Raw genomic sequence first — 14,590 nt, 5'->3', positions numbered from 1 at the left:
ATGTCCCTCTTCCTCCCTTCCTCGTGATCATAAAGTAGAAAGGGATTGTGATCGATATCAAGTTGATATTGTCAGTCGGTTGTTCTTGCGATCGAATATAATCGATAGTAAAGTATATCTATCTGGCGCAGAGCCGTACCGCGAACTCCCTTGCTCGGGCCTTTAATTTCGATAGCATTGGGACCCTTGTCACCGCGCTACTGCTCGAGGAAAGGGGATGTGCTTTGCCGACTCGGTTTGACCCTTTTTCCGCTGTAGTCTGCTGCTGTATGTTATAATAACTTGGCCTGTGTGGTTCGCCCGGACTTTGGGATGATGTTTAGTTTCTGTCAGCGGTGGAACCGGTGAGCATTGCATTATTGGGGAGCACATTGTTATCCCTTTCAACATCAACCTGTATCCATCAACCTCATTCCATAAAACTCCACCGCACTGCATTGCATCGACACAAGCAATCTCACCCTCCCCACGGTTTACATTTTCTGCTTTCCTAGCTTTGACTGCCCGAAACCACGAGGGCGTCCGGTTTCAGCATTTTTACAATTAACAGCAGGCCGGGCACCTGAATTTTAAGCGTAGCGTACGCAGCTCGTTCGACCGAACTGGGCAGCTCCTTTTTTCCAGCCAAACGTAACCGTCCTCTCCCCCCCGTTGCATTGCTGCTCCCACTGCTGTGCAACTCGGCCAATGCCCATCACCTCGAAACCCACACAACCTCCATTTCCGTTTCTATAACCTAACCTGACGTCGTCCTCAACTTCAACTTCAACTTGATACTATTCACACTCTCCACCGTCTTCTTCTCCAACAGACATCCGGAATCACTACATTCTTCCTCGGACCGAATACCGAATACCGACCCTGATTGTTCTGGAATAGTCAAAGCAAACATCATCTCCCTTTACCATGGCTTCCTCGTACGTTGGCATCCCCTGAGCATATACCTATCCGTCTCTTCCTAGCGGCAGTTGCTGCCGCTGCCGTCCCTGTTTAAACACATTGTCTAGTAGCGGAAAATGGCTTTCTCCTTTACTTTTTCTACATCATCATGCTGACCATCTACGCCTCCAAATAGCGGGTTTGCATCTGCCATGAAAACCTTCTGGCATGCTATGACATCCGATGACCGACATGCCACCTTAGACGGTCCTTACCGAGCCGCATCCTCCTATCCTGGCGTTGGCAGGCACCCAGAACTCTCCTCGGTATCATCGCGAATTGATGGTGCGCCTTACCATGACGAGCTCGGACACCCTGCTTCGAGATCTTCAACCCATCTTGCATCCTCAGCGGATGGAAACGACACGTACAGGGGCTCTAATGGCGGCCCGCTGAGTCCCGGTGCACCGTACTCCCCCGGTTCGAGATCCAGCATGGCCTCGAGAAAGGATGGATCGGCGATATCTGGAATACCGCTACAAGACTTCAATGCCGACGGCTCGCCTCCACCACCCCCTGTTTCCCACTCCTGGATGAGAATCGATAGATGGGCCGAAGACAACTACCCGGAACTATGGGACCAGCTTTGCGAAGGGTCCACGATAAACGATATCAATGAGTTAGAACATGATTTAGATTGCTCGTTACCAATGGAAGTTAGAGAGTCCCTACAGATCCACGATGGGCAGGAGAGAGGAGGTACACCTACGGGGATAATATTTGGCGCCATGTTGCTGGATTGCGAGGAGATTTTGGATGAATGGAAACAATGGCAGATTGTCAGAGCGGAGTATTTGCAGAAGCAGGCTCAGGCGGCGAGACCGCCACCGCCTCAGGCTGGACCATCTAGCGGACCATCCAGCCCGCGTGGTGGAGCCCCCCCGAATGGAAGCACGCTAAACAGGGCAGTTTTGATGGCACGGCAGGATTCGCAACCGGAAGGTGCGGTTCAGAAGGTCTACTGCCACCCGGGATGGATTCCGTTGGTGCGTGACTGGGGTGGTAACAATATCGGTATCGATCTTGCGCCTGGACCGGCCGGAAAGTGGGGTCAAGTCATCATGTTCGGACGGGATTACGATTGCAAATACGTTGTTGCCAAATCCTGGGCTTCGTTCCTCGCCACCGTTGCCGACGATCTAGAAGGTAGCAACTGGTATGTCGACGAAGACAGCGGTGAGCTCAAACTCCGTGAATTGAAGACGACGAAGGTTGAGCCCGGGTATTTCGATATCTTGAGGTTACGGACGGATAAGAAGTATGGCAGGAAGATTCCACCACATATGAGAAGGCGGCCAGGTCCACCTCCTCACGTTGCAACAGGAAATGGACCAGTCGGACCGCGCCCTGGCCCCGGAACAGCATCGCCTGGGTCGCCGATGATCGGACTCTCGCCAATTATTCGACCTGATGGGTCCCGAGATCCAATGCCATCAAAGTCACTGTCCCCTATCCACGCGCCCAAGGCCGTCCGTCCAATCGGTAGAGCCCTCGAAGACATGCCAGCCTCGGCTGCCGGCTCCGGACCAACGACGCCTACGATCTTGACACCAGCGAGGACGAGTCTGCAATCAACTAGAAGTACAGAGACACCACCACCGCTGATTATTGATAACAACGCTATGAAGAAGAAGGATGATGTTGAGGATCTGTCAGATCTCATCAGCACACCGACAACATCGAAAGCCGCCGAGTCGGAAAAGGGAGCCAGCCCTAAAGCAAAGGAACCAACCAAGGAGGTCAATGCTCTAGCAGACGGTCTAGAAGATGTTGACCTTGGAAAGGACAAATAGAGCATACAAAACTTCAAAGACCCCCCGCCTTTTGTTCATTGCGAATGCACCATCATCATAATCATACCCTACACCTCTGTTTGTTTGCTATTTTGGCTTTGGCGAGAATACAGTGTCAGCGTCATCTCTTTTTTACTTCAGGCCCCTTTTTTTTTTTTTTTGTATCCTCTGTTTTAGAAACAAAATACAATATTCCTAAACTGTATTAATGGAAAGCTCCTGCTTGATGTCTACTACGTTACTGGTGTACGCATGAGGATTGCATGGTCTCTTTTTTAAACAACCTCCTCTTGACCGCTTTCTATTTTCATTTCCGTTCTCTTCCGTCATGTACTTTTTGTGGCATTTCTTTTTTTTTTTTCGGTCAGAGGAGATGCTGTGTCGACGTCCTTTCGTTTTCTGTCACTTCTTTTTGCAACTCCTTCCTCATCCTCTTCCGTTTACTTTATATTTCAAGATCTTTATTTTTTTTATTTTTCGATTCACCCCTCATGTACGTTACATAAATCGACAGAGCTTTTAATGCCTTATATTCGAGACCTTTTTGAATTTCTCAGAACTGGTTTGATTACTCGGCCGTGGGCATGCCGAATGTTTTCACGTATAAGGTTGAATAATCTTCAACTGAAATTCGCAAAGTGAAGAGCGAAATTAGGATCAGCAAGCCGGTGGGGACAGTCAATATCGCAACTGAATTCAACCACATCCCCGAGGCAGTCCGCGGTTATAAGCTGCCCCGTATCAGAGCTAGTCTTGCGGAATCCTGCAGAGTCCAGATAGGTGAAGTTGAGATCTTTGTGTAACATATGCGTGCCGGTCTGCACGCCACCCTATCTCGATTTCCACGCTGCAGGCCGGGCCCAACTAAGGAACTAAGATACGAGTCCAAACGATGTGTAGATCTAGATCCGTGTCGCCCACTCACTCACATTCCAAGACGAATGTTACCTGCCTATATTCTGATTAATTTGTCGTGGGTGCAGGGGTTTTCTAAGCTCAAATTCCTATAGGATTATGCCAGCAAAATACAGCGGCAACTACTGTGGCCCAAAGTCGCAAAAAGATATTACCATCTACCTTGAGTAGGTAGGGATACCTTGTTGGCAGTAGACACCAACATGCAACACCCAGAATAATACGCTACCAAAAGAAAAAAGGCTTCAAAAAGAAAGGTCTAAAGGATTTGCTGCCGACGGGAGTCGAACCCGTGTCGCCCGCAATAAACCGGATTTGCTCCGATGGGAAACGAGCATCATACCGTTAGACCACAGCAGCGGATGGAATTTTCACTCAAATAGAATCCTATCAACCCTGTTTGCTGGTCGGTAGGGCCGAAATGCGGGGTTGTTGGATTTTTAAGTATAACAACGCGGATAAAGAACGAGGCTGCAGCATATTAGCTAGAGAAAGAGAGAGAGAGAGGATATAGAAGGATGCCGTTTTCAATTAGTATCACTCACGCTCCTTACGGTAGGCAGTATCACCCACAGCCACAGTTGGCTTATCGATAGTATTTACAATTGCTTTTTTTTTTTTTTTTAAACCAAAAAGAACAAAGCTTTTAACCCCTCCTTCCATACCCATCCCAAGCTCATATGTACTCCCACCCTCGATCAGAAAACGTTATCAATCCTGGTCCCATACCCAGACCTCACGGATGGAGAGAGAGTCTCAATCCCACACCTGCAAGTTCTTCAACAAACATCCTTCCTCTTCAGTATCCGTCTTTCGTCTCAAAAACCCAATCTTATAAACCGTCTCTCCATCCTCTTCCAATTCCTTCTTAACAGCCTCCCAATCTCCCTCAGAAACCACAAGTACCATCCCAATACCCGTATTCCATGTTCTTGCGAACTCCTGGTGTGTCAGGTTACCCTTATACTTCAACCAATTGAATAGACTTGATAGCTTCCATGCCTTTACGTCGACGATAGCAGTCATGTCCTTTGGTAGCATTCGTGGGATGTTTTCCGTCAGACCACCACCGGTGATGTGCGACATTCCCTTGATTAGACCTTTCTTGCAGATCTTAAGGAGTGGTTTGACGTAGATCCTTGTTGGGGTCAAGAGTGATTCGCCGACTGTGATATTAGCCTCCCATGGCGCTTCCGCTCTATACGACAGACCGTTTCTGTCGATGATCTTTCGGACAAGTGAGAACCCGTTAGAGTGGACACCATTGGATCCGAGGCCAAGCAGAACGTCGCCTTCGACCATATCATCCAATCTAGGTAGGATGGATTCCTTAGTAACGGCGCCAACAGCGGCACCAACGGCGTCATAATCGTCTTCCTGGTACATTCCCGGCATCTCGGCGGTTTCCCCACCGATAAGGGCGCAACCGGCTTGTTTACAACCGTCCGCGACACCGGCGATGAATCCGGCAGCTTTTTCGACCTCGAGCTTGGAGCAGGAGAAGCAGTCGAGGAAGAAGAGGGGTTCGGCACCCTGGACTACCAAGTCGTTTACGTTCATGGCGACGAGGTCGATGCCTGTGATTTGGTTAGTATTAGGGTACTTTGGTGTATTTTTTACCGGTCTGGGGATGAGGCTTACCAACAGTATCGTGCTTGTCGGCCAACTGGGCAACCTTGAGTTTGGTGCCAACTCCGTCGATGCAACCGATGATCAGTGGACCGCCATATCCAGCGCTTTGTAGGTCAAAGACTCCACCGAATCCACCGAGGTCAGCGTCGGCACCGACACGTCTGGTGGATTTTACAGAGGCCTTGATTCTTTCTACCAAGGCGTTACCAGCATCGATAGATACACCGGCGGAGGCATAGGTAAGGGCCTCGAGTTCCGGGGCTTCTTGCCGGAATGCACTGGTTGAGGGTTAGTGACATATAAAATGGTCATCTTGGCGAGGAGGAAACGTACCGATGAGCAATATCTTTGCGGTAGTATGCTTTGTTGAACTTGATGCTATGAACACCCTTGTATGCGCTTTTAACCGCTGATTCTAGATCGTCTGCGACACAATTGATAGCGATGACACGGCCACCGTCTGTCTTCAATAGGTCGCCTTCCTCCTTCGTTCCTGCATGGAACAGAGTCCCTTCCAGGCCCGGTTCCAACGAACCCAACGTCATAACATCTCCCTTTGCATAGGCATCAGGGTAGCCTCCAGCAACCACAACTACAGTTGTAGAAAACCTAGGCTCAATAGTAATCTGAACGGCATCAAGCCAATGCTCGCAGCACGCAACCATGATCTGCGCAAGATCCGTATCCCTACTCAACAGCGGCAAAACAGTTTGAGTCTCCGGATCACCGAATCGGACGTTGTACTCCAAGACCTTTGCACCCGTCCTAGTCATCATGATACCAGTGAATAACATTCCGACAAACGGCATCCCTTCCTTTCTCATACCGTCGATTGTGGGTTGTAAGACTCGTTTCGTGATATCGTCGATGACTGATTGTGGTGCGATCTTGGTGGGGGCGTAGCAGCCCATGCCGCCGGTGTTGGGACCTTTGTCGCCGTCGAATATCCTTTTATGGTCTTGGGCCGGAACGAGTGGAACGATAGTGTAGCCGTCGCTGAAGGCCAAGATGCTGAGCTCGTCGCCTTCGAGGAATTCTTCGATTACGACCTCATCGCCTGTAGAACATATCAGCTTTGGGAACAAACCAATTGTGAACTTGATGATATGTTCTCATTCTTACCTGCATCCTGAAATATCTTTCCAACCATGATACTCTTAACAGCTTCAATAGCATCTTCTTTCGAAGTGGCGACGACTACACCCTTACCGGCTGCTAACCCGCTTGCCTTGACAACGACGTTGTGTGGTACGGATTTGATGTATTCCACTGCCTCCTCGTACTTCGTAAAGTTCTTGTATCCGGCAGTGGGGATGTTATGTCTTTGCATGAAATCTTTCGAAAAGGTCTTTGAGCCTTCCATACGGGCAGCCTCCTTTGTAGGGCCGAAGCATAGTATTCCCACTACATGTCGTCATTCGTTAACCTTTCATATTCAGCCTTTTACGTAATCGGGAATAAGGACCTTTGCGGAAATGCTCCTCGATGCCTTCTACCAATGGAACCTCGGGACCGGGAACGACGAGATTGATATTTTCTTCAATTGCAAGGGCAACTAGGGCTTTGAAGTCTGTGACACCGATTTTTTTGTTGGAAGTTTTGGGGACTGTGCGAGCGGTTCCGCCATTGCCTGTATATTCATTGATGTCATGGATTAGATTTGTGAATCCAAGGAAGTACAAGCAGAATCAAATGAAAGGACCGACGAACCCGGTGCGACAATGATCTTCTCGACTCGATCCGACTGGGCGAGCTTCCATGCCAGAGCATGTTCTCGTCCTCCGTTCCCAACTAGGAGGATTCGTAGCGGGGTGTCTCCAATCATTGTATTGAACGACAGTAGAGTATGCTAGATATTAATTTAATTATCGTTCCGAGACGTTCCTTCGAAAATAACTATCACCAGGACGGTACCAGTCCGATCGATGGATTAGAAAGAAGAAAAAAAAAACACTTTTTGTCTCGAGACTTGAATTTTATCTTGCAGGTTCGGCGCATACGGTAAATTTGGCGGGTGGGATGGCCGAAGGTTTGTATGTCTGTGCATGGCGGGGCACCTGAGTTTAGCTAGCATTCCAATTCGGTCACTAAAGAGAAAAAAAAAAGGGCATGCGAGCTCCACCGATTCGGACATGGTCGCCCGAATAGCTCGACTAATAGGTAGAGATATTATATTAATCCAGCCATCGCCAGAAATAAGGGAGAGAATTACTTGTTCAGATCAAATATCAACTTCACTCGCATCCCGTCTGTGTCGATCAATTGCCACTATCCAGTTTTACTGCGCTAAGCTGTTGACTGCACCGTCGTCGGCAGCATTTTCCACAGATACATCTCTGCGGCCATTGCGCAATTGTTAGGGAGCCCCTGCTATTGGTTCGGTGTTATTTCAAGATGGCCAGTTCGAGAAGGCCTTTCACGATTAGTATGCACGGCATATCCTGATGATAATGTCATAACAGAGAGTTACGTACCGAGGCTGACATATGCATCATATAAATAGAGGTCCCCTGTTCTTCCGCCAACATAGGTTCGCCATTCTATCCTAGTTCACTTCGTTTCACGATACTCTACTGCATTTTATTTCCATTCGCCTCTATCGTAAGGCCGTTGAATAGAAAGAAAAGACTAACTCTCGTTTGAGAGCTTCACAAAAGGGCCTGGCTTTGACGTCGTCGGAATCGCGTTATCTATATATCTTACGCTTACCGTCACATTCACCGATGAAAACCCGGAAGCCGAGCACAATTGTACGATTACATATGAAGGCGACGGCGCCGACGAGGTACCACTCAAACCGGACCATAATCTGATCACACGGACGGCATTGTACGTTCTAAAATGCCACAATATCCGCGACTTCCCAGCTGGTACGCATGTACACATCAAGAATGATATTCCGCTAGGTAGAGGACTGGGTTCCTCGGGTGCTGCGGTCGTTGCTGGTGTAATGCTAGGAAGTACCGTTGGAGAGCTCGGGTTATCGAAGGATAGGATGATGGATTATACGCTTATGATCGAGCGACATCCGGATAACGTCACCGCTACGATGATGGGTGGATTTGTTGGGTCGTATCTGAGGGAATTGGATCCTAAAGATACGGAGAGAAAGGAGATTCCGTTGAGCGAGGTGCTCCCCGAACCGGCTGGTGGACTGGATACCGGTCTCAGGCCGCCAGAGCCACCACTGGGGATTGGTCACCATATCAAGTTTGGATGGGCGCCAGAAATTAAGGCTATTGCGATCATCCCAGACTTTGAGGTTCCTACTGCGACTGCCCGAGGAGTATTGCCAACAGAATACTCGAAGAAGGATTTGGTATGCACATTGTAACGTTGCTTTATAAAGTTGAGATTGGATGGCTTACGATTGGCATGCAGATATTTAATTTACAAAGACTGGCGGTTCTTACAACGGCATTGACTCGATCGCCACCGGACCCGGAGCTTATCTACCAGGCGATGCAGGACAAAGTTCACCAACCGTACAGAAAGACGCTAGTATGTTCGCCACCAAGCTATACCATATCGTTTCGAAAGCTAATGTACTTTAGATCCCCGCGTTACCCGAAATCCTCACCTCGATGACCCCTCAATCCCACCGTGGCCTTCTTGGGATCTGTCTCTCCGGCGCCGGCCCCACCATCTTGGCTTTAGCGACTGAGAACTTCCAGAGTATAGCTGAAGAGATATTGGCACGGTTTGCGAAGGAGGGTGTTCACTGTATCTGGAAGGTTCTGGAGCCGGTTCGAGAAGGGGCTCAGGTGACCGAATTGTGAAAGAATGGCATCCGTTGGTTTCCTTGTAGCTATCGAGCTATAGCTACTTTCTGTGTAGTGCTATAGCGCGATAGCCGATTGGGAGCTCCCGTTTAGAGAGATTCGAGATAGATTACGATAGATCGCAGATTCGTCGATTCAATTTTTATATATTGATCCTGCATTGTCTTGTATCGCAATATAATATCAGTGTCCTCGATATACTGGCCTATATTATCCGAGGAATGAGAAATTGTATGGATGTGAGTGGTCCGTTAGATCAATGGAGTTTGCAAGGCTAAGCGAACGCCGATGGACGGACTTGTAGACACAACACGGCTTCAGGAAATGGCTTTTGCGACAAGCTTAATCTTTGAATTCTTCATCCGATCGATCCGTTACTAAGCATACATCGAGAACATCCCATCTTTCGAAAACTTCACCGGAAGCGATGGCTACCACTCGTCGATACGCTGCTCTCAACAGAGATACGAATGAAACCAAAATCAAGATCAAACTGTCCCTCGACGGTGGCTCACTCCCCGACGATACAAAAGATGCGAATCTAGAAGTTCAGGAAGGAGAACAGGTCTCCACGGGACATGCGAGCCAGGTTTCGGGCGGGAATGTTCAGAGTATACAGACCGGTATCGGGTTCTTGGATCATATGTATCATGCTATGTCGAAGCATGCCGGGTGGAGTCTAGAGATGAGCTGTGACGGAGACTTGCACAGTATGTTCTCTACAATTCAAATCTCTTAATTCGTCTTTCTAATGCTAAACTGTGAATAGTTGATGATCACCATACTGCTGAGGATTCGGCGATAGCTTTGGGAATGGCCTTCAAAGAGGCATTGGGTCCGATCCGAGGGTACAAGAGATTCGGACACGGATATGCGCCTCTGGACGAGGTACGTCATATCTACACTTTCCATCTTGCCAAAAAAAAAAAAAAAAGCATTTGCCTAACCAGCCATACTAGGCCCTCTCTCGAGCTGTCGTCGACTTATCGAACCGACCGTATGCCGTTATCGAACTCGACCTAAAACGAGAAAAGATTGGAGACCTGAGTTGCGAAATGATTCCTCATGTTCTTGAAAGTTTTGCACAAGCGGCCGGTATTACGTTACATGTGGATTGTTTGAGAGGGAAGAATGATCACCACAGAGCCGAGTCGGCGTTTAAGGCTTTGGCGATTGCATTGAAAGAAGCGACGTCTAGGACGGGAGGGAATGATGTTCCGAGCACGAAGGGGTGCTTGTGATTTGTTTTTGTATACGAGATGGGAATATACGAAGCATCATTTGCATGAGTTCAACGGTTCCCAAGGGTTGCCAACGCCTGTTCAGATGGAAAGCTAGGCCTGACTGTACCGCTTCTAGAAGCTGAAGACTTCAAACTTCCCTGTCGCAACGGTCGGATATCTGCATATGCCATGGATAGGCCGCCAAGAGCCTCATTCCCGACAGTTCTTTCGATCCCTCCGAGTGGACTCGTCGGATCTTTGGCGCCTACTGATTATTTTGTTCACACACATTGCAGCCTATTAATAGCTGGCGTAAGAATCTTTAACGCTTTCGTTATATGAACGGGACTGTTTTTGCGCTTTTATATTGCAGATTGAAGGTGTAACAGGCAGAAGGGACAGCTTACGCACGCCGGGATTTCCTGGGTCAGGAAACAAAGTTAGGCGAGTCTCAAGTTACGTAGCTGACCTGGCCAAACAGAAAGCCTTTTTTCACTAACCAGCCCAATGAGCAAAAAAAAAAAAAAAACTGGGTTTTCATGTTTGCTTGCTTTGAAACGGCTTGATTACTCCGCGTCTGGCGGTGTAAGCTATTGAAAGGGTGCCTCCTCACCGGAGCTATGGGTTTGCCTATTCTGAGGCCGCGAGACCAAAAAGTGAGGATTGGGAAGCATCACAAGCTGCCTCGACTGGGGGAGCCTAACTGGGGAATGTGTAATTCCCGGGACCAAACCCGCAAGCCCATGGCAAGGGAGCTTATTCATCCGCCTCCGCGCAGACGCAAGAAGCTGTCGTAGCTTCGGCTACCGCCTTAGATGACCTCAGAAGTGAGTTCGAGGGAGACGCCGTAATTCATATATCAACCTAGAAATCACCGGAGAAGAAAGATGTATAAAAGCTTCAGCTGAGGGACAAGCTGGAAGAAAGAACTCCCTTTAGAAGGCCATCGGATAACACAGACAAATCAATTCAGATATATCACCCGGTCACAACTATAAATTAAAAAAAAAGATCTAAAAAAATATTATTTTAAATTCGTTTCAACCCTTTTTCATACATAAAATTCGATTCTTGTTTCTCAGCCCTGAAAAAGTAAGCTTCCGAGTTCTCCTGAGTGTGATGGATGTGTGATTAGATATATAAATATCATCATCCTGGTTGATAACTTGGAAAACTTACTTCTCCTTCTCTTCATTTAACTAGAATTCAACTTCTTTTTCGTTCTCGCAAAACAAAACATTCAAAATCAACCCACCCTACCCGCATTTTTATACTTCGAATCACGGTGAGTACACACATCATTTGATTACATAGTTTTATCCCCTTAGCTCCGTGTTCCTTCGATGTTTTCGATCTTGGATGCATGAGAAGGCACATCGCACACCGAGTGCATCCTATATCGTGATATATTGGTGCGTCCGGGTCGTCTAGCTATACCGCTTCGGGCAGTGGCCACAGCAGCGACAAGACTTCTGTTCAAATTCACCCTCTTTTCATGCTTCATGCTTGTATGCTATGCTTGTGCATTCGGTGATGTCTTTCTATTATGTGAAAGAAGCTTGCCATGCTTGCACTTGCCAGCAACGGGACAGGGTGGAAGTATCCGTTCGTATCTCGTGGCGTCGACTGCCTCCAGTCGTTTGATCCACTTTTGCTCCGAAAGTATAGGGTCCATTGCCTGTTCGGCAAGCTGGTTGCGAGACCTGGTCTGCAGCTTACCATGCGTGCAATGGAAGAATTACCCGAGACGGTAATTCTTGAGAGGGTTCTTGGGATTGGCCCCTAGACGAGAAGCAGTAATTTGGCATCTCGACAAGCTATCTTTAGGCCTAGCTGAGTTTTTTTAACCAGGAGGTTAGCAAGATCAGCTTTACTTGAGGGAGCTTAGAGATGGTACTTAACTGTAGTTGAGTTAGCCTGTTGCTGGCCTTTCTCCTCTTTTTTTGGTCTCCTTTTTTCTAGGCTTTGTTTCCCCCCCTCATTCTCTGCTTCTCATTTATTGCAACCCAATCTGGGCACCTTTCCCATTCCCACAACCTGAACTGAAATTAAATCCCACTCCGACCACGTCTCCCCATCCCCTCATCCACCGTCTATCTTCTTTACTACTCAGAGCCTTCATCTAAAAGAGCCCCGTTTTTAATGTATTTCCGCTTCCCTTCGTCCCGTCCATTGTCTTCCGTCGTTTCTGTGGTTCCAGTCTTTGCTGACGTAGCTTTTCTCGCGCACGGTAGACCATAATCAGTCAACATGGAAGGTACGTCCAGAATCCCCTCTCCCCGTCACGAAACCCAGCTCCAACTCCCACGACGTTGTCCCTTTCGATGTCTACACGAGTTCCGGAGCTCGAGGTTATCAATTAGATTCGTTATAGCTAACTTTTGCGTTTTTTCTCGGGCTTACAGAGGAAGTTGCTGCTGTACGTGCATTCTCCGAGTTACCTCCCTGAAATCTGCCCCACCTTTAGAATTTCCAGACACGATGAAGGTTCCCGGGAGACACAACTTTACTAACATTCTGATTTTCTGTCCTCCAGCTCGTTATTGACAATGGATCCGGTGAGTAGAGCTCCGATAAGCTTCTTTATGGTAAATGCCGGATGCTAACGTGTAGCGTGATACAATACAGGCATGTGCAAGGGTAAATAAAAAAAACTCCGCCTCTTTTTCTCTCTCCCCCGTCTTTTTATCATGTAGAGCTTCATACTGTTAACAGAGTGATACTGATGCATCGAGAATTATACAGCCGGGTAAGCTAACATCATCTCCGAGCTTGTCGGCGCGAGTAATTTTGGTGGCAAATAGCTGACTTTTTACCCCTTTTAGTTTCGCCGGTGATGACGCTCCACGAGCCGTCTTTCCATCCATTGTCGGAAGACCCCGCCATCATGGGTACGACACCCCTATTCTGGTGGAAGGAGGAGATTTTTGTAAACTTTAAGGATGATGATTTGTTAACACCGGCTGTGCTGCTATGTAGTATCATGATTGGTATGGGTCAAAAGGACTCGTATGTCGGTGATGAGGCTCAGTCGAAGCGTGGTATCCTCACCCTGAGATATCCCATCGAACACGGTGTCGTCACAAACTGGGACGACATGGAGAAGATCTGGCATCACACCTTCTACAATGAACTGCGTGTTGCCCCAGAGGAGCACCCAGTTCTCTTGACCGAAGCTCCGATCAACCCCAAGTCCAACAGAGAGAAGATGACACAGATCGTCTTCGAGACATTCAATGCCCCAGCGTTCTACGTCTCCATCCAGGCCGTCTTGTCTCTCTACGCTTCCGGTCGTACCACTGGTATCGTACTCGACTCCGGTGATGGTGTCACCCACGTCGTTCCAATCTACGAGGGTTTCGCCCTTCCACAGGCCATCTCCCGTGTCGACATGGCCGGTCGTGATCTTACCGACTACCTCATGAAGATCTTGGCCGAGCGAGGATACAGCTTCAGCACCACCGCTGAACGTGAAATCGTCCGTGACATCAAGGAGAAGCTCTGCTACGTCGCCCTTGACTTCGAGCAGGAAATCCAGACTGCCTCCCAGTCCTCCAGCTTGGAGAAGTCCTACGAACTTCCTGACGGTCAGGTCATCACCATCGGTAACGAACGTTTCCGTGCCCCGGAAGCTTTGTTCCAGCCATCCGTCCTCGGTCTCGAATCCGGTGGTATCCACGTTACCACCTTCAACTCCATCATGAAGTGCGACGTCGACGTCAGAAAAGACCTCTACGGAAACATTGTCATGTCCGGTGGTACTACCATGGTATGCTTGGCCCTTTTTACCTATTTTAGATGTGACACCAACCTTACTAACTTCGCTTTCCCTTGCTATTAGTACCCCGGTATTGCCGATCGTATGCAGAAGGAAATCACCGCCCTTGCTCCTTCGTCGATGAAGGTCAAGATCATCGCCCCACCAGAACGTAAATACTCCGTCTGGATCGGTGGTTCCATTTTGGCTTCCCTGTCCACTTTCCAACAGATGTGGATCTCCAAGCAAGAGTACGACGAGAGCGGCCCAAGCATTGTATGTGAAACACGCGATCCCACGTGATCAAAGAAGCTTTGTGCTAACCGATTCCCCAAACAGGTCCACCGCAAGTGCTTCTAAGCGTATTCTTATTTTGGCGCATCATATCATCCATTATCTCAACGGAAAGGGAAAGAGTGGAGTGGAAGGAAAGAAGAAGAAGAAGATGCATATATGGGGGGAAAAAAACTCGACCACTTTTTTTTAACGAGCTGAAAGGATTCTAAGTCTTTTTCGGAAGCCGATTCTGTGAAAAATGGTGGATCCCTA

General features: G+C 48.3%; 5 protein-coding genes across 5 annotated transcripts; 4 read left to right on the top strand and 1 right to left on the bottom strand.

Annotated features, from left to right (window-relative positions):
• Window positions 1-906: 906 nt before the first annotated feature.
• On the top strand, window positions 907-2,732 carry DFL_002357 (uncharacterized protein; the record flags this gene model as incomplete). The annotated part of the gene is made up of 2 exons (XM_067631130.1): window positions 907-917; window positions 1,076-2,732. The coding sequence occupies 2 exons, from the start codon at window positions 907-909 to the stop codon at window positions 2,730-2,732; spliced, it is 1,668 nt and encodes a 555-aa protein (XP_067493706.1).
• A 1,671-nt stretch (window positions 2,733-4,403) lies between these two features.
• On the bottom strand, window positions 4,404-7,104 carry DFL_002356 (uncharacterized protein; the record flags this gene model as incomplete). The annotated part of the gene is made up of 6 exons (XM_067631129.1): window positions 4,404-5,224; window positions 5,289-5,557; window positions 5,613-6,336; window positions 6,402-6,683; window positions 6,745-6,909; window positions 6,990-7,104. 6 exons carry the CDS (start codon window positions 7,102-7,104, stop codon window positions 4,404-4,406), a joined length of 2,376 nt encoding a protein of 791 aa, XP_067493705.1.
• A 569-nt stretch (window positions 7,105-7,673) lies between these two features.
• DFL_002355 (uncharacterized protein) lies at window positions 7,674-9,058 on the top strand (the record flags this gene model as incomplete). The annotated part of the gene is made up of 5 exons (XM_067631128.1): window positions 7,674-7,704; window positions 7,783-7,809; window positions 7,937-8,598; window positions 8,661-8,780; window positions 8,834-9,058. 5 exons carry the CDS (start codon window positions 7,674-7,676, stop codon window positions 9,056-9,058), a joined length of 1,065 nt encoding a protein of 354 aa, XP_067493704.1.
• A 430-nt stretch (window positions 9,059-9,488) lies between these two features.
• DFL_002354 (uncharacterized protein) lies at window positions 9,489-10,302 on the top strand (the record flags this gene model as incomplete). Its single annotated transcript, XM_067631127.1, has 3 exons — window positions 9,489-9,771; window positions 9,831-9,949; window positions 10,021-10,302. 3 exons carry the CDS (start codon window positions 9,489-9,491, stop codon window positions 10,300-10,302), a joined length of 684 nt encoding a protein of 227 aa, XP_067493703.1.
• A 1,546-nt stretch (window positions 10,303-11,848) lies between these two features.
• On the top strand, window positions 11,849-14,401 carry DFL_002353 (uncharacterized protein; the record flags this gene model as incomplete). Its single annotated transcript, XM_067631126.1, has 11 exons — window positions 11,849-12,034; window positions 12,414-12,428; window positions 12,519-12,541; window positions 12,690-12,707; window positions 12,821-12,842; window positions 12,913-12,924; window positions 13,020-13,033; window positions 13,110-13,175; window positions 13,264-14,053; window positions 14,126-14,317; window positions 14,381-14,401. The coding sequence occupies 11 exons, from the start codon at window positions 11,849-11,851 to the stop codon at window positions 14,399-14,401; spliced, it is 1,359 nt and encodes a 452-aa protein (XP_067493702.1).
• Between the last annotated feature and the right edge of the window lie 189 nt (window positions 14,402-14,590).

The sequence above is a fragment of the Arthrobotrys flagrans genome (genome assembly GCF_004000055.1).
Source record: "Arthrobotrys flagrans strain CBS H-5679 chromosome Unknown unitig_3, whole genome shotgun sequence".
NCBI lineage: Eukaryota > Fungi > Ascomycota > Orbiliomycetes > Orbiliales > Orbiliaceae > Arthrobotrys > Arthrobotrys flagrans.
The sequence above is the reverse complement of the archived record's forward strand: the minus strand, read 5'-3'. Positions and strand labels throughout refer to the sequence as shown.